General features: G+C 46.6%; 1 protein-coding gene and 1 long non-coding RNA gene across 2 annotated transcripts; both read left to right on the top strand.

Annotated features, from left to right (window-relative positions):
- The first annotated feature begins 1,110 nt into the window (after positions 1–1,110).
- On the top strand, positions 1,111–6,357 carry GCC1 (GRIP and coiled-coil domain containing 1). The gene is made up of 2 exons (XM_019452634.2): positions 1,111–2,557; positions 3,534–6,357. Exons 1-2 carry the CDS (start codon positions 1,526–1,528, stop codon positions 4,827–4,829), a joined length of 2,328 nt encoding a protein of 775 aa, XP_019308179.1. The 5' UTR covers positions 1,111–1,525; the 3' UTR covers positions 4,830–6,357.
- Positions 6,358–15,954: 9,597 nt separating this feature from the next.
- On the top strand, positions 15,955–18,642 carry LOC128775646 (uncharacterized). The gene is made up of 2 exons (XR_008420533.1): positions 15,955–16,414; positions 18,500–18,642. It is a non-coding gene; the product is annotated as an uncharacterized LOC128775646 (long non-coding RNA).

The raw sequence follows: 18,642 nt of genomic DNA, 5'->3' as shown, positions 1-18,642 counted from the left end.
CTGTGTCTCCGTCTGCCTCTTTGTCCCTCCACTACTTGTTCTCTCTCTTTCTCTCAAAAAGTAAATAAACATTAAAAAAATTAAAACAAATTAAAAAATGACTTAATTTAGGTACCTATCTATTGGGCCAGCCTCATCTATTGCCACCTCCTTCACCCTAAGCTACGGCCATGAAGTGATTCTCAATGCTTCCTGGGTGAGCCAGGCTCTCTGATGCCCTAGGAGTCCTTGCAATCATTTTCCTCTGCCTGGAATGCTTGTTTCCCTCATCTTTAGTTAGATCACTACACATGCTTCAACAACCCAAGTATTTTTCCTGAGAACCTTCTCTTCTTACTCTAGACAGGCCTCCCTCCTAACTCCCATACCACTTTGAATAAACCCAAACATAGTCATGAGAGCAGGACTTGTGTTTGCACCTCGGGTTTTTCATTAGATGGGGGATCCGTGAGGGCAGAACCTTGTCTCTTCATGGTAATCACCAGGAGCAGCGCTTGGTATGTTGAGAGTTGGACAGATATAGATAGAATTCCTAGCTGTGTGACCTTGGGCATGTTATTTAGCCTCTGTGTCTCATGTTTGCACCCACTGAGCAGAACAATTGTAAGGGCTAAATACCAAAACTCTTGCGAAGGTCCTGAAATATACTTGGCACATAGGACGGAGGTCTTGGCTATAGGGTGCCGTCTACATGCATTTGTTGAATCAACACAACAGAACTCAGGAAGGGTGCTAATAATTATACTAGATGCCTAGGAGTTGCCAAAACTGTCCCGTCAAGGGTTGAAGTTTTCGTGTTCTAAAAGGGAGTCTTAATTGTTGATCTTTAGAGACAAAGGTGCTGAGCCATAAATGCGGGGCCGCGTCGCTCATCCGGGTGTTTGGTAAGGACTTAGTGCCATGTTGCCCCCTCTCTCGCGCGCATCGTAACCCTAGGGTACTCCACCAAACCATAATCACTCCCGAGTTTTTGACTTCGCGGGCCCTGCGTTCAAAGCGCAGCTACGCTCTGAACCGGCTCTCTCCCACTCCCCCGGCGAGATAGCCCCACCCACCTCGCGCCCGCTGGGGGCGGAACCTGATGCGTCGCGGTGTCGTCACTTCCAGCGGACCCGGAAGCGTCGTTCTCGGGCAGCTCTACTTAGGAAGTCTTGATGGGGTTACGTTCGGTTTAAACTCTTGGCCGATCGTGGGCTGAGGGCCGTCTGGGACTGCTGCGACCCGGGCAAGCAAGGAGCTCGGAGCAGCCTCTGAGACAGTACAGGCGAGCCCTCGCCGTGTGCTGCTCTCGTCCCGGCGTCGCCCCGCCTCTAAGGTAGGACCCGCCCCCGCCCTCGGTGCCTGGGACCTGGCGGGCGCTTCTGCTAGGCTGCACCGTACCCGGCATCCGGTCTCGGACAGCTAGGAGGAGCGGGCGTGCGGCTGTGGGGACAAGTCTCTTTTTGTAGTTTACTGTCCCCGCCAGGGTCTTCGCGACCCTCTTCTGAGCTGCCAGAACGCTGACGTCGAGTAACCCGTTCTGAACATGGAGAAGTTTGGGATGAATTTCGGGGGCGGACCGAGCAAGAAGGACTTGTTGGAAACCATTGAGACGCAGAAGAAGCAGCTTCTCCAGTACCAGGCACGTCTCAAGGATGTGGTCCGTGCCTATAAAAGCTTACTGAAAGAGAAGGAGGCTCTAGAGGCCAGCATTAAGGTGCTGTCGGTATCCCATGAGGCAGATGTGGGCCTCACAGGTGTCCAGCCTCCAGGCCTCACTTTTCCTGACTCTGTAGATGACCGATGCTCCACTCACAGCGAGGATAGCACCGGGACCGCCACCAGCTTGGATACTGCGGCCAGTCTCACCAGCACCAAGGGTGAGTTTGGGGTAGAGGATGACAGACTGGCTCGTGGACCACCACCTCCAAAGTCTGAAGAGGCCAACGGGTCGGAGAGTGGCGTCAGCAGTAGCAGTGGGGATGGACCGTCTGGGGGTGGGGAAGTGGACAAACGACTGCACCAGCTGAAGACTCAGTTGGCTACTTTGACCAGCTCTTTGGCTACAGTCACCCAGGAGAAGTCTCGCATGGAAGCGTCTTACCTGGCAGACAAGAAGAAGATGAAACAGGACTTAGAGGATGCCAGTAAAAAGGCAGAGGAGGAGAGGGGCCGTCTGGAGGGAGAATTGAAGGGGCTGCAGGACCAGATCGCAGAAACCAAAGCGCGGCTTATCACCCAGCAGCATGATCGGGCCCAAGAGCAGAGTGATCATGCCTTGATGCTTCGTGAGCTCCAGAAACTGCTGCAGGAGGAGAGGACCCAGCGCCAGGACTTGGAGCTTCGGCTAGAAGAGACCCGAGAAGCCCTGGCGGGGCGGGCATATGCAGCTGGTCAGATGGAAGGGTTCGAACTGCAGACCAAGCAGCTGACCCGTGAGGTGGAGGACTTGAAAGGTGAGCTGCAGGCTCTTCGAGATGAGAAGAATCGGCCTGACCCTCGGCTGCAGGAGCTTCAGGAAGAGGCCGCCTTCCTGAAGAGCCATTTCCAGGCTCAGTTGCAGCAGGAAATGAGGAAGGTAATTATTGCTCCAAACATTAGTCAGTTAGCCTGGAGTGGAAAATATTAGGGTATTTTTCTCTTTGGTAATTAGAACCAAGGGGCTGTGCTGTCAGGTTTTGATGCCATTCAGAAGGTTCCACCTTGAGCCCTGGGACATCTGTTCTGTGTGGTGTTGACGGTGTCCACAGAATGTGCTTCCAACAGGATGTGGGGTTTCTCAGTGTAGGCTGGTTTGGAGCCAGACACCTCTGAACCTCTGGGCATTGGCGTCTTACCAGCCCTGCTCTGTGAAGCAGTGTCGTGGCAGCCACGCAGTGAAAGGTAGTGTGTATACCATAGGTATATGCCTATATTTAGATAGGCCGTGGTGTATGCCTATAGGGAGGGGGGTGGGGGGGGCGGGGCAAAAGGAATTTTTGCAGAAGTCACCTCTTGTAATTGCTTCCTGTCAATTTGCCTGTTCTGGAAAGGTGTGCCATTTTACAGTGCTCCTTTCAGTGTGGAGAGAGAGAGAGATCCAACTGAGTTTTGAACTGCGGGAATATTGGGAGAGGAAAAGAATGTCCTGTGATTTCTTAGTAGGATCTGGGGAAGCAGATGATAAACAAAAGTCACACACTTCATGTGCGAACTTGGTGTATGATGGGGGAAAGTGGAGGCGCTAAAGCAGAACAACAGCAGATACACAGAGGTTCTTAATACTGTTCGGTTTACTGCTGGAATGAGCACTGGGTGTTGTATGGAAACCAATTTGACAACAAATTATATTACAGAAATGCCGTTTGGTAGAATGTATCTCTGGCAGCAGAACCCAGGCAGGTTATAGGAACTTTGGTTAGCTTCTGCATCAACAGAAAAATCCCCGGTTCCCATTCTTGCCAGGCCATTCCCATCCTATGACCCTCTTGCTCCCTTCTCTTGCTTTCTCAAAGATTGCCGTAGGGCTTTGTGACTTTTCTGGATGCGTTTCCATCTGCTCCGTTGTTTTCCAGACAGCCCTTGCAGAAGATCAACTACGCCAGCAATCTCAGGTGGAAGAACAGAGGGTGGCGGCCCTGGAGAATCAAATATCCGAGGTGTCGGAACTGCTGGGCACCTATGAGAAAGCCAAGCAGAAGGACCAGCTGGCCATCCAGAAGCTAAAGGAGCGCATTCTGCAGCTGGACCTGGAGAACAAGACCCTGGCTCTGGCAGCCTCCAGCCGGTCCCCTCTCGACGGCCATGGAGAGGAGTCCAGTCTGGACGTCAATGTCCTGAAGGATAAGATGGAGAAGCTGAAGAGGCTGCTGCAGGTTGCAGCCAGGAAAAGCCAGGTGACCCTGGATGTGGAGAAGCTCTGTGACCTGGAGATAATGCCCAGCTCAGAGGCTGCCGACGGGGAGAAGGCCTCTGTGCTCTACTACCAACAGGAGCTGAAACAGCTGAAGGAGGAGTTCGAGAGGTACAAGATGAGGGCCCAGGTCGTCCTCAAGAGCAAGAACACCAAAGACGGTAATCTGGCCAAGGAGCTGGAGGAAGCCCAGGAACAGCTTGCGGAACTGAAGGAGAAGTATATCTCCCTGCGGCTGTCCTGCGAGGAGCTCGAGCGCCAGCACCAGCAGGAGGCTGAGGACTGGAAGCAGGAGCTGGCCCGGCTGCAGCACCTCCACCGGCAGGAGCTGGAGCGCAGCCAGCTGGACTTCCGGGACCGCACGCTGAAGCTGGAGGAGGAGCTGCACAAGCAGCGGGACCGGGCCCTGGCCGTGCTGGCCGAGAAGGACTTGGAGCTGGAGCAGCTGCGCTCTGTGGCCTTGTCCTGCGGGCTTCCAGGGCGCAGGAGCCCCGTGGGTGGCGGGGGGCCCGGGGACCCGGCTGACGCGTCTTCCCCAGACAGCCTGACCCAGGCGCTGCAGCTGGCTGCGGCCAGTGAGCCCACTTTCTTCCTGTATGCCGAGCAGTTGGCCCGCAAGGAGGTGGAGATCACATCGCTGAGGAAGCAGAGACACAGGCTGGAGGTCGAGGTGCATCAGCTGCAGGACCGGCTGCTGGAGGAGGGGGAGCGCCATCGCGAGGAGGTAGGAGCGCTGCAGAGCCACATCGAGAAGAATATCCGGGACCAGAGTAGGGAGGGAGCCAACCTGGAGTACCTCAAAAACATCATCTACCGCTTCCTGACCTTGCCTGACACCCTGGGCCGCCAGCAGACGCTCACGGCCATCCTGACTATCTTGCATTTCAGTCCAGAGGAGAAACAAGTGATAATGCGTCTCCCAACCAGTGGTAGCTGGTGGCCTTCTGGCAAGAGATGATGCCATTTTCACTGACTCCTGAAATTTCTGTGCCTCTTACGTGGGAAGGGACAGACTGGTTTCTACCGCCTCTTCTCTTACATTATCGTTTTTTTCTTCACTGTGTATTGAAATGGGAGAGTCTTAATTGTGGGACGGGATTTTTCTGCCAAGTGCCATTAATGCCACATTATCCTGGGGCCCTAGAGATACTGGAAGAGTCCCAACATCTTGGGGTGGTGTGTTTGCGAGAGATGAAGGTTGAGAAGTGCCAAAGTTGGGGAAGTGATGAGAATCTTTTAAAATAAGACTTTTTGTTTGAGTATTATGCTCCTAGCGCAGAACCAGGAGTAAATGTGACTCCAAAGGGAGTTCAGTTATTTCTAAACACTCTCGGGACCAGCCGTTTACTCCCCATCTCATCACAATCTGAGTCTGGTCCACCACTGCCCCAATTTTCTGGGGACGTAAATCCAGGCTGGAGAGGGATCAAGAAGTTTCAGATAGTGACAGATTGTCCACTATTATCCACACATTCTTCAGTCCTGGAACTGGGAGGCTTGGTCTAGTTGGGACTGGATAACGACCTAATCTGGACAAAACACATCACTGTGACCATCCTGTAGGGGGCGCTGAGCACCACTTCGGTCTTCGGGATTTCCTGAGTAGCCTGCTTTTGGCCTGGATAGGGATATGTTAGGTCTCTCACATTTGACCCTGCCTTAACCTGTCTGCCTAAGAGTGGGCTGAGATGAATGACTTTGCTGTCTTTTCCTCAGCGTTGAACTTTGATTAAGAAAAAAACCCGAGCTTCTTATGAGAGTGGTCAGATTGGGAAACTCTGACCCTGTCTGGATACAAAGAAATAGCTCAGAGATTTACAACCTCACCTCTCCCCAGCTGTTTCTGCCCTTATAGGACAGGGAAGAGGAGGGGGATTTGCTGATTCCAGAAGATTGCTGTGACTCTCACAGGAAAGTGGTGGAAATTCAGTCAAGGGCCTGGAGTAAATTCATTCTGGCTAAATCTCTATGTCCCTGCAGCCAGAGTGTTCATGGGTTACTGTCACCAGGGTATTTTGCCTTTAGGGGTTAATATAGTTACAGTACACAATCCTTGTCTTTCCTACATGCGTCACTATAATTTTCCCTCCTTCCTGCAATTTTTTATATTTGGTCTTGTGTAAGTAGGTTTATTCTGCACTTCAGGAAAGGGGGCTTCAGGCATCTGGAAAGGGGGAACTCAGAAAAGTTGGGTTCAAACAGTATCAGTTCCCCTATTTTTTCCTTTCCCCGTCTTCTCTTGCTGGTTATAGAGATCTTTGGACCCCAAAGACCGGTGCTTTGCCACTGACTGGACTAATGTATATCCTTCTGTTATGTCATCATAGAGATCTGCTTTGTGAGGGTTTGGGATGCAGGAGACTTTGATGAAATGTTCTCATTGGGAGGCTGGGTGACCTGCACTATCTATAAATAGCAGACTTAATGAAACAGATACGATGTGTCCAAGTGATAAACTGTGGAATCATTAAATCTGAACAGCCTGACCTGTGTGCTTTCTTAATGGTATACACACACACACACAGAGTGAATGTAAATAGTGAATGAAAAGGATGGAAATAACATGTCTCCATGCTTTACCTCAATTACAAAACAAATTTTTTAGCCTGGAATTACGGGTGTTTGTGTGTAAGCAGCCACACTGGAAAAAGCTTTCTCATGGGTTTAGTGAGCAGGCTTAAAACTTCCATAATTGCTGCTTGAAACTTTTTAGAGTTAATCCGTTTATTGAACGCTTTATTATGCTTCAAGTTAGGGTTCATGGTATCCTGGGAACGTTTCTCAGGATTGCAAGCTAAAGTAAATCATCATTGTCATCTTTTAATTGATCCCCTTAAATGTAGCTTATATTCTGATTCCTCTCTCTGGTGGTTTTGGACAGCATAGAAAGATCCATAGTCCCAGCTGCTTTCCCAGGACTAGTAATTCCGGGGCTTTTGACTTTTGAGTAGATACCACATGGGGAAAGAAGCAAGTCAAGTTTTGATTAATAATTAAAAAATAATTTTTTAATGTTTATTCGTTTTTGAGAGACAGAGCACAGTAGTGTGGGTCAGAGAGAGAGGATCTGGAGATCCTCTGAAGAGACTCTGAAGCAAGGTCCAGGCTCTGAGCTGTCAGCACAGAGCCTGATGCGAGGCTCGAACTCATGAACTGTGAGATCATGACCTGAGCTGAAGTCGGATGCTTAACCAACTGAGCCACCCAGGCGCCCCTCTGATTAATAATTTTTAAAGTATTAATATTCATAAGCCTGTGAATGCTCCCAACTGAAATGGATAAAGCTTGCTCCCTTCCTACCCTTAAGAAGTTCATTGTCTTCCCACATTTTCCTCCCAAATATGTTTTCCAATTACTTGACTGGTTTTCTGGTGCTAGATACTCTAAGGAAAGGGAGAGAGAAAAAGAACTGAGATCAGATACAGAGAAAAATGAGTTTTCTCTTGGTCTCAGTTCCAGAATATCAGTGCACGAGGTGTGTCAATAAAGTAAGGAGACAACCTTACTTTCATTTATTATCACACAAATCAGGAGGATTGCTGAGAATAGATGCAGGGAGAAGGGCAGGAAGGCAAGTTGATGATTCTAAGGGCTTTCTGCTTTCCTTTTTTTCCTCTTCTCTTGTTGGGCACCTCCTCTCTGGGAAACAAATCGCCATATAATCACGCCCTGGATGTAAGTCCCCCTCTCTTACCCAGTACTCTAAGGCTCTTCCTTGTCTTGAGAAGCTGCCACTATAGGGTTGTGTTTGCTCACTCTCGCCAACTGCCAGCACCACGTCGAGCCGTTCACCCCTGTTACGCCACACACGTGTTGTTATCTTCCATTTTACAGATCAGGAGAGTGGCTGAGATGTTAAATTTGTCCAAGACAATGTAAATGGTGGATGCCTGAACCAGGTCAGGTTACCCAATGCCTATTTAATCTGGGTGTGTTCCTGTCTTCTCAGGACTTGGGAGGGTCAAGGCCTGTCTCCACAGATGACTACTAGGGATGGAGAGACTGACCTCTAGGTTGAACTGGGCTGGTTCAAATGGAGAGATAATCTCCAGCTATAAATTGCAGCCAAGAAAATTTGCTATGCTGTAGAATTAAACAGGCAACATTGGTTCTTTATAAAAAGCCCTAAAAACTTCCCTGTTCCCCAGGTTCTAGATGACAGCTAATATTTAGGACCCAAAGCACTCTAACAAAGCAAAAGGAGGGCTGAGTACCAGCTGTTGCCCTGGTGGGTTCCAACTATAGCCTCTTGTAAAGCTGGGGACACAGCTTGGGGAATTAAAAATAGAGCCCTAACGAATGGGTCACTTTACCTCATCTTCAATCCCCTTTGCCTCCTCTCTGTTTTCGGGGGCCTTGCTAGGCAGCCTTACCTCACTCAGGCTGATGGTTTTGGAGCAAAGAACTAGGTTCACACATTCTGGGTGGAAGTCTCAATCCAATCTCCTGCCGGTTCTGTGACCTTAATAAATTAATCTTCCTGAACTTAATTTTCTTAACATGGGGATAATAATACCTTTTCAGGGTTTTTTCCTCATCTTAGAGAAAAATTAAGGAAGTAAAGAACCAGCATAGTACGTACCCAAAACAAAGTAGGTTCTAAACCGTGTTAGATTCTTTTTTCCCAAGAGTATTTAGGTGGCAGAATGGAAGTTAGACTGAGCTCTCTGGATTTGAGTCTAGGGATTCTTAGCCACAAATGTTGCTGTAAGCAAAAAGAAATAACAATGGCCTTTTGTGGAGTGCCTGCTATGAAGCAGACTGCTAGCATTTTCCTACATTACTTTACTTAATTATCACCACAATCTTGTGAAGCATATCTATTTTGCAAATGAGGGCATGGAGGCTTGGCAAAATAAAATGAATTGCCAAAGGCCCAGGGCTAGTAATGACAGACTCAGCATTTAAACACGTGTGGCCCGGTCTCTATCTGTTCTGTGTCCCAGCAGAGGGCAACGGGGAAATACTGGAAATGTGTGGCTCGCTGAGAAATTTAGGGGGCTGTGTTTCTGGAGGCAGGGGAGAAGGGTCACCCTCTCTGCACTGGCAAGTGACTGTCTTCTAATTTCTTAGAAGCCTCATTCTAGCCCCGCAACGGAGCCCTTTCACCCCGAAAATCATGAAATGGGCTCGTGTGTTACAACTCAGTTTTATGTGAGTTTGGGTAGTGACGGCCTGTTTTTCCTGGGACCCTGATCTCCTGGATAACCCAAATGTCGAAGGTTCTGACAACCCACAGTGCAGGGAGCCCCAAAAAGCAAAAGCCACCAAGAGGCTAATGACCCACCTAACGTGGCAAACTCTGTCTTTTCACTTAAAAAATTTTTTTATGTTTATTCATTTTTGAAAGACAGAGACAGAGCACAAGCAGGGGTGGGGCAGAGAGAGAGGGGGACACAGAATCCGAAGCAGGCTCTAGGCTCTGAGCTGTCAACACAAGTCCTGACGTGGGGCTTGAACTCACAAACGGTGAGATCATGACCTGAGCCGAAGCCGGATGCTCAACCGCTCAACCGACTGAGCCACCCAGGCGCCCCTCTGTCTTTTCACTTTAGCAGGTAGACCTTCTCTGGTTCCCTGTACATTTGTCTGTCCCTATAGGCTCTGGACAAGGGACCAAATGTTCCCTTTCATGTTTGAGAGTATGACTCTGAAGACTGACACCACTTCATACAAATGTTACTTTTTAAAAATGTTTTATTTGTTTTTGAGAGAGAATGAGAGAGAGCGAGGATAAGTGGGGGAGGGTCAGAGAGAGAAGGAGACAGAGGATCTAAAGTGGGCTCCACGCTGACAGCAGAGAGAGCGTTATGCGGGCCTCCAACTCACACACCCTGAGATCATGACCTGAGCTGAAGTCAGACTTTCAACCGACTGAGCCACCCAGGAGCCCCTATACAAATACTACTTTTTATTAAAAACATTTTTTTAAAGTTTATTTATTTTTGAGAGAAAGACAGATTCAAAGTGCAAGCAGGGGAAGGGCAGAGAGAGAGGGAGACACAGAATCTGAAGCAGGCTCCAGGCTCTGAGCTGTCAGCACAAGAGCCCAACACAGGACTCAAACCCGTGAATAGTGGGATCATGACCTGAGCCAAAGTCGGCTGCTTAACTGACTGAGCCACCCAGATGCCCCTACAAACATTACTTTTCAAATGTAGATTACACATACATTTTTTTTATTAACCGGGGGTGTGCTGTCCACTCTCAAAATATTTTGGAGGTTAGTATTTAGAGTAAAGCCCATTGTCTTTCTAGCACCCTGGGACTCAAATTCTTTGAAAGAGTAAGCTAGGAAAGGCTGACTTCTGAAAGAGATAAAAACAGCATGCCGATTCTCTGGTCACCTGTCTTTGGGACCCTGGGGCCTTTGCAACTCACTGTTTTTAATCTGTTAGAGAAGAAGCAATGCATTTACATAGTTTTTCAGTTATTCTAATGATCAAACCAAACAATGCGTTGCAAGTTCTTGGAAAAGTATAAAGTACTATAAATTGCAGTTAATATTAATGTCTGACATTTTTTACACTAGATAACACAATGCAATGATAAATTAACTGCATGTTGGTGAAGTGTCACCCACCCCCCAGCCTGGCTCCCCCATCCCACTGTCTCCCTAAGAAATATAGTCATATTCTCAAAAGGATGAAGTGGGGGAAAATATTAATATAAGTACTGATTTGCTACTGTTGCCATAACAAATTACCGCAAACTTAGTGACTTCAAAATAACACAAATTATTATTTACCAGTTCTGGAGGTCACAAGTCTGAGAGGTGTCTCCCTGAAGTAAAATCAAGGTGTCCACAGGCCTCCGTCCCATTCTGGAGGCTCAAGGGAGAATCTGTTTCCTTGCCTCTTCCAGCTTCTAGAGCCTGCCTGTATCCCTTTTCTCATGGTCCCCTTTTTCCATCTTCAAAGCCAGTGATGTTACATTTCTCTGTGCCTTTCTCCCATAGTCTCTTCTGCCTCTTCTACTCTTGATTGGTCTTGTGATTGCATTAGGCCCATTGGAATAACCAGGATGGTCTCCCTATTTTAATTCCCCTTTGCCATGTAACCTAACAGGCTCTGGAAATTAGAACATGAACATCTGTGGGGGGACAGTATTCTGCCGACCACAGTATATATTTGGTAAGTATTTTATCTGAAAATAATTTTAGCAAAAGCAAAAATGGAAAATCCAAACTCTAACTTCTTGGTAATAAAGCCTTCCAGGACTACTGGATAATTCCTAGTGATATTCTTTTTCATGGGAAACCAGCAACACCTAGTGTCTCTCCGAATAAATTTCAACAGAAAACATAAAGCTTCCTGTAATTAAAAATAGACTAGAAGGTACAGCTCAGTGACTGGTGGTGGAGAAAGGAAATTCTCATGACTTCATAGAGGGGAAAGGCTGGTGATTCTCTCTTCTATCTGTTCTTTAGACCTAGTTGTGAGCCCCCACATCCATGCATACATCCAGAAGTATTTAAATTAATTCTGTTTGGGGCATGGCACAATATTGGGTTCTGTGATTGATGGAGAAAGATAAGAACACGATCCCCATCCTCAAATTGCTTCCAGTCTTATTGGGCAGACAAGCCACACGCTGGCAATAAAAGCATATATATGTACTCATTTACTCATAGATATGTACCCACTAGAGACTTAATGGCCAAGGGTACCAGTTATAATTAGGTTTAGTTGTACATATATCAAAACCCGAAAGAACACTGGCTTAAATCCCGGAGAAATTCACTTTCTGTTCTGGTGAAATAATTGGTATAGTCACTGGCATCACACCGAAAAGTTAAACATAGAGTCACCACAGGACCCAGCAGTTGCACAGCTAAATACACATCCAAGAGAATTGAAAACACACTTCCATACAAAAACTTTTACACTAATGCCTATTAACACATATAATAGCCAGAGAGTGGAAATATCACAAAGGTCCACCAACTGACAAATGGGTAAACAAAATGCGATTTCTCTATACAATGGAATATTATTCAACCATAAAAAGGAATGAAGTACTGATACATGCCACAATGTGGAAGAACCTGGAAAACATTATGCTCACTGGAAGAATCCAAACACAGAAGGCCACATAGTGTATGATTCTATTTATATGAAATGTCCAGAACAGGTAAATCCATAGAGACAGAAAACAGATTAGTGGTTGCCAGCGGCTGGGGAGTAGGAAGGGAAGAAGGGAAGTGACCGCTAGTGAGCAAAGGGTTGATTTGGGGGGTGATGAAAATGTTCTGGAATTAGTGGTGATGGTCGAATAGCTTTCTGCATATGCTAAAAGCCCTAACGACCATTGAATTGTACACTTTAAGTGGGTGAATTGTTTGGTATGTGAATTATATCTCAATAAAGTTACTAAAAGCATGCTAGGAGGATCAAGGAGGCAAAAATGGGTGAGGAATAATTAGAGGACATGGAGAAGAGATTAGAAAATACCTCCTGTTGGCTGTTTGCTCCCCTCCCCCCAGCTCCTTCTCCAGGCCTTAGAGTGGTTGCCCTTTCTTTCCCATGTATTGGGCCTCCTTCCTCTCCTCCTACCCAACTACAAACAGCAGAATGTTCACTGGGTGAGGCTGACCTGGCCCCAGACAGGGAGAGAGATGGCATTTCTGATCCCTATGGATGGAGAATGTGTTGATGGAAACAGAATGGAATAGGGTTCATGCCCCCTGCTACTGATGGTGTCCCCACATGGGAGGCACTTCTGGTTCAAGAGAACAAGTGTCCTTGGGAGTCTCTGGCCCTGATGGGACAGGGGAGGGGCTCTGTGAGCTTGATACATCCCTGTGGCCCACTGTGCAGTTTGCTCATCTGTTTGGAGGATGAAGAATCTTAGGGCTGCCTGTGTCCCTAATCTCCATGGGGGATGTGAACTAGCAGTGCCCGTCCCCGCTCCCCTGGCTGGCCTTGCTCTGGGCCCTCAGGCTATTCGTCCTCCCTCCAGTCCCCACTTATAGAGTAGAACATACGTTCTGACACCTCCTTCACAGACATGTGGCTTTATTATTGATCTGTCTCCTGTTAGTCTTGTGCTGTACAAACCAAGTACCCTCCCTTACTCTCTCCCTTCCTTCCTTCCTCTCTCTCTCTCCCTTCTTCTTTCTTTCTTTCTTTCTTTCTTTCTTTCTTTCTCTTTTTCTTTTTTTGGAGTTGTCACACAAATGAAACTTTATTTGTGGCAAATAAGGAGATCACAGAGAATAACTTCCAAAGCCATGACTCCTCAAGTACTGTTTCTGACACCACTCTAAGGGTTATTTCACTCTAATAGACATAGATTGGATTAAGTATAGATTGGATTAAGCTCCTTGTGTTAACCTCGAGTGACTCACGTCTGCCTTTGTGAACTTTGTCCCCATATTCATGGCTTCCGGGGGTCTAAGTAGGGTGGAGATGCATGAACTTTGAGTCTGAGGTGGAGAAACCACCTTAAAGGATAGAGTCCCAGGTGTCGCAGCCAGGAGAAGTGTAAAGAGACATGAGGACTAAATGTAACATGGTATCTAGGATGGGATCCTGCGATGGAAAAATGACCTTAGTTAAAAATTAAGAAAATATGAATAAAGTGTGGACTTTGGTTGATAATAATATATTGATATTGTGTATTAATTGAGACAAATGTGCCATACTAATGTAAGATGTTCATCACAGGGAAAACAAGTTTGAGGTATATGGAAACTCTCTGTATTATCTTTGAAAATTTTCTATAAATCTAAAATTATTCTAAAATTAAAACTTCATTAACCGCCCCCCCCCCCCCCCCCAATACAGTGTCCTGATCTCCATCAGAGCATTTAGCTCTGGACTAGACAGACCATTTTATTTTATTTTGTTTTATTTTATTTTTTATTTATTTTTTAAATGTTTTTATTTATTTTTGAGAGAGAGAGACAGAGAGACAGAGCACAAGCGAGGGAGGGGCAGAGAGACAGACACAGAGAGGGAGACACAGAATCCGAAGCAAGTTCCAGGCCCTGAGCTGTCAGCACAGAACCCAATGTGGGGCTCGAACCCATGAATTGCGAGATCATGACCTGAGCCGAGGTCAGATGCTCGACTGACTGAGCCACCCAGGTGCCCCTAGCCAGACCATTTTAAAGGAAGCGTGCCATCCCATGTGCCTTCTTTTTTGAATCTATTTTTTAAGGATCTTTAAAATTATTTTTAAGTAATTGCTGCACCCAACATGGGGCTTGAACTCACAACCCCAAGATCAAGAGTCACAAGCTTCTTCAACTGAGCCAGCCAGACGCCCTCCATATGCCTTCTTTAAAGGGTAGTTCTCTATACTACTTGTATCATCAGTGCAGCCTGGAAAAGATCCATTTATCCACGTATAAAGGACAGGGTTTTAAAGTCCTGGGTGAGTGGATAGGAAGATGAGCAGAGGTGCACGTTCTGGTCCCAGGGTGAATGAGGCCTTAAAGGACAGTGAGTGACTGTGGTAACCCTGGGCCATGTCCAAATGGCTGTTAGGAAAGAACTGACCCATGAAGACACATCTCAGGGCACTGAGGTAAATTTTGCATCCATGGCAGAGCCAAAGGTCAGGAGCTGAAGTGCAGCCGGGCTCTGTGCCAAACTCATGAGCACAGTCTGAGAATGAGCAGGGGCTGAGGGGTATGTGTAAGCCACGTAACTGGGTCATTCAGAAGTGGGTTCAGAAGCTCTGGTTCCCAGGCTTCCAATTTGGGTGCACAATGGGCCAGCACACTTCTCATGACAAACCGTTAAAGATAGATAGCCTGGCTGACAAAATGCCTCTGTCCACTCCTCTAGGGGACACTGCTGAGAGAAAAGAGAGATTGAAGAGGTGGAGGGAGGGGAGAGAAACAACTTGGCAGCCTGTCCTACTCTTTAAGCAATGCCTGGTTTTCCTAGGGAGGTGCTTATATATTCAGTGTGATGGGCTGAATAGTGTCTCTCAAATTCACATCTACTTGGAACCTCAGAATGTGACCTTAGTTGGAAATAGGGTCTTTGCAGATATAATTATTTAAGATGAGGTCATTCTGGATTCAAGTGGACCCTAACCCAATGACTTTTGTCCTTATAAGAGGAGACACACAGACACAGGGAAGAAGGCCATGTGAAATCGGAGGCAGAGTATGGAGTGATACGGCCGGAAGCCAGGGAACAGCATGGATTGCCAGGAGCCACCAGAAGGCAGGAAGAGGGAGTATGGCACTGTTGACACCTTGATTTGGGACTTGTAGGCTCCAGAATTGAGAGAGACTACATTTATGTTGTTTTAGGCTACCTAGTTTGTGGTTCTCTGTTATGGCGGCCTGAGGAAATCGGTACACCTGATGGGGATGATGATGGGAAGGTGTGCAGCACCAGCTATACTTGGAAGGCCTGAGGCTGTGGTGATGCCTGGTCCCTGGCAGATCCAAAGTCTGGAGCTGGAGCCTCATAATTGTGAGCCCCAACATGGTCCCCAAATTAATGAGAAATTCGTATGGGTGATAATGTGGGTTACCCTTGCCTTCTACCCACCCCTTCCCCCACAGCGAAGGCTTGCCCATGTGGGGTTTCCTTGTGAAATCTTTATGTAAATTCCTCCTGCAGAGTTTTCCCAGTGGTTCTATGGGATGTGACCACAATTTCTTCTCTAGGAGTTACCTGTCCTGCACCTTCAAGCAGAGATGCCTCTCTTTTAGGCTCCTTGGTCTGCTTGACCATTGTGGCCTCTGACCGCACTATGGTCATAGTGTGGCCACAGTCTCTGACACTATGAACCATCCCTTCCCAAAACTTCTCTCCTAGGTAGCAACACCTCTGTCTTCTTTCTCCTATGACTTCCTCTCTTCTTACCTCTGTGACTTAGTTGTCTTCCCCACTCACTAGAAAATGTTGCTGTTGACTTGAGTTCTGTATTTGAACTTCTCTCATTACTTCACAACTCTCTTGGGGAACCATCCAGTTTCCTAGCTTTAATTGCCACCACCATGTGACCCCTAACCCCGTGTTCTAGTTCTGGACCCTTCCTTGAGCTTCAACTTCATATACCCAATGCAGGGTTTCTGTCTGGTGGTACCAGTCACTTGTGACTCAAAGCCGTATTGATGTGTCTCTTCCCTCACCTAGAACCACAGACTCCCCTCTGGTGAGATGAAGAATTCATAAAGAGTTTTCAGTGAAGACTTAAAAGATAGATGTTGAACAGTTTTGAAGTGAACACACACACACACACACACACACACACACACACACACACCACAGTTGGTACCAGGGTAAGAATTACCCAATCAATAGACTGTCAAAACTTGTCTATACTCACTTTTATTATGATGCAAGAGGATTTTAGGACACAAAATACACATTTAAGGAAACCATAGGCTAAAGTATAATACATTTAATAGCTCCTTCCAGCCACGTTGTTCTCTCCCCTTTCCAGATCTTAGCCCTAAGAGGCCACTCTTCCTGGTAACCTGGTATTGTCTTCAAGCCAGGCTGAGCCCTTTGAAGTCTCTTCAGTGGATGGAAAAGTACTTTTTCCCTGTCTCCATCCTCCTTTGTGCAGGTGAGTTCTGCCCTTCTTCTCTGAAATGATGTCTTTCTGGCCTTGTTCTGGTACACCCAGCAGGCTGATGAACCTAGACCTCCTGTGTGAGCCATGGTCCTGAGCCTTTAGACCATCACACTTCTCTCTGTACCCTGTCACCGCTTGCATTAACTGCCTTCGGTCAGAGTCCAGGCCAGCTAATACCTCTATGAAATCATAAGAAATATCAAAATTCTGTAATGGTCCAAGGGCCATTAAAAAAAACTTTAAAGGGTTTGTGAATCCAGAAATGGCCTGGGGAGTTGTGAGATGGGATGAGAACCCACATAATAAGGTTTATTTCCAAAGGTGGTATAAAGTTATCCAAGTCCAGCATCCCATTGATAAAGATGATAAAATCCTGACTCTAGAGGCCGAGAAATATATAGGTGAAGATGTTTGAATGGATAATGCTGGCCATTCCCTTGGTATATGAATGCACAGTTTGTTTTTGAGACATCCGCAATGATTAGAAATGTGCCCCTGAGCTGCTCTGGGCTCAGCTATGGCACACATGTCTTAATTAGGTGGGTTTTGACTCATCATTATTTAGGTACCTATTTTTCCTTAACAGGGTGCTTTCCTTGTTTTATGCAATTAGAAGGAGGAAGCTCACAAAAGTCATCACATTACAGAAGAGATATGACAGAAAAGATCATTAATTCTATCTCACTGTACAAATCCCAGCAGTAATTAGGGACTTACATAAACAGCACCGCTTAAATTATTTAGTTGACAATTGCTAATAACAACTCCAGCTGTGTGGTGGTGCATTTTATTCTTCATAAAAGCAAAAGTGATTAGCTCGCTATATAATCTAATCATTGGAAAAATGTAATTCCCATAGCAACATCTGTTATTACTGCCTCGTAAAAGGGCAGGCAGAATTTTGACACATCCAATTGTACTGCAGCCTGAAAATCAAAGTAAATGCTTCCTCCACTAGAGGGCTGGTACCCATGCTGTCCTGGGGAGCCGCCCCCCCAACCCCGACCCCCTGCCCCAGGGGCAGCAGGCAGTGTGGACAGAGTGGGGCAGAACCTAATTTTCAGCAATTTCTTACTTTTTATTACCTGGATGAATTCTAAGAATAAATGCCTGCAGCAGCTAATTCTTTTGAGACAACAGTAGTTCTAGAAAGATGATTGAAGCTCACATGAGAGATTTGGGGGGGGATTTTTAAACTTACAATCACAAACAATTCAATTTAAATATTTATCGGGCTCCTTGGCTGTGTGAGGATGTGGGCCAGCTGCTAATTACCACGCAGGGAGACACCTGGTGTCAAGGAGCTTCTTTCTTACTTGGGCCGTAACTGATGTTTCCAGATCTCTGGGGCAACTGGTCACCTGCTAGAAGCTGGGTGTGGTCATGTCCCTTCAATAGGTCAAAACCTATAGAAACTCTTGTATGATTCCTTCACTTCCCTATCTCCCGGCCAACAAGTGGCCAGCGAGTTTTCTTTTTAACTGGATCAAATCTAGCCCATCTTGTTACAGAAAGTGAGACTTCCTGCCACACCGGCTGGTGGACAATCAATGAGAGCACAGATACAAAGGCACAGTGGTTGGATTGTAATACACCTTGGTGAAGGCGTTTTTCTTCCCCCCTTTTCCCTTTTAAAATCTCATGAAAAATGGGAATTCTTACTTCTCAAAAGAGAGCTGAATTCAGGTGTATTTTTACTACAGCAATGTCTAGAAATGTTTATATGAGAGATTTCTTTTTTTTTAAATTTTTTTTTCAATGTTTATTAATTTTTGAGACAGAGAGAGACAGAGTATGAGTGGGGGAGGGGCAGAGAGAGAGGGAGACACAGGATTGGAAGCAGGCTCCAGGCTCTGAGCCATCAGCCCAGAGCCCGACGCGGGGCTTGAACTCACGAACCGTGAGATCGTGACCTGAGCCAAAGTCAGACGCTCAACCGACTGAGCCACCCAGGCGCCCCCTATGAGAGATTTCTTCATTTGAGGTCTGGGTAATGGCTGGCATGATTTTACAGTTACAATATGTGGTAGAGTCTGCTGATTGTCTTCCAATATTTATTCTCTTCTTCTCCCTTAGCAATAGCACCTCAGTATCGAAGTGGGCATGTTGTGCCTCAAGATCAAAGACATTTGCTAAGGTCCATTGCAGCTATGCAAGACCATGTGACTACTACGTAAGGAAATGTTGAAATAAAGTACTGTTTGGGATTGCTGTGAAAA

This window comes from Panthera pardus, unplaced genomic scaffold (genome assembly GCF_024362965.1).
Source record: "Panthera pardus isolate Hobbes unplaced genomic scaffold, ASM2436296v1 HiC_scaffold_8, whole genome shotgun sequence".
In the NCBI taxonomy this organism is placed as follows: Eukaryota; Metazoa; Chordata; class Mammalia; order Carnivora; family Felidae; genus Panthera; species Panthera pardus.
Note: the sequence above shows the minus strand (reverse complement) of the source record. Positions and strands in the feature narration are given on the sequence as shown.

Coding starts and splice junctions, on each gene's coding strand:
- GCC1 (XM_019452634.2), top strand. CDS start 1,526: ATGGAGAAGTTTGGGATGAATTTCGGGGGCGGACCGAGCAAGAAGGAC. Junction 2,558..3,533: donor TGCAGCAGGAAATGAGGAAG/GTAATTATTGCT, acceptor GTTGTTTTCCAG/ACAGCCCTTGCAGAAGATCA.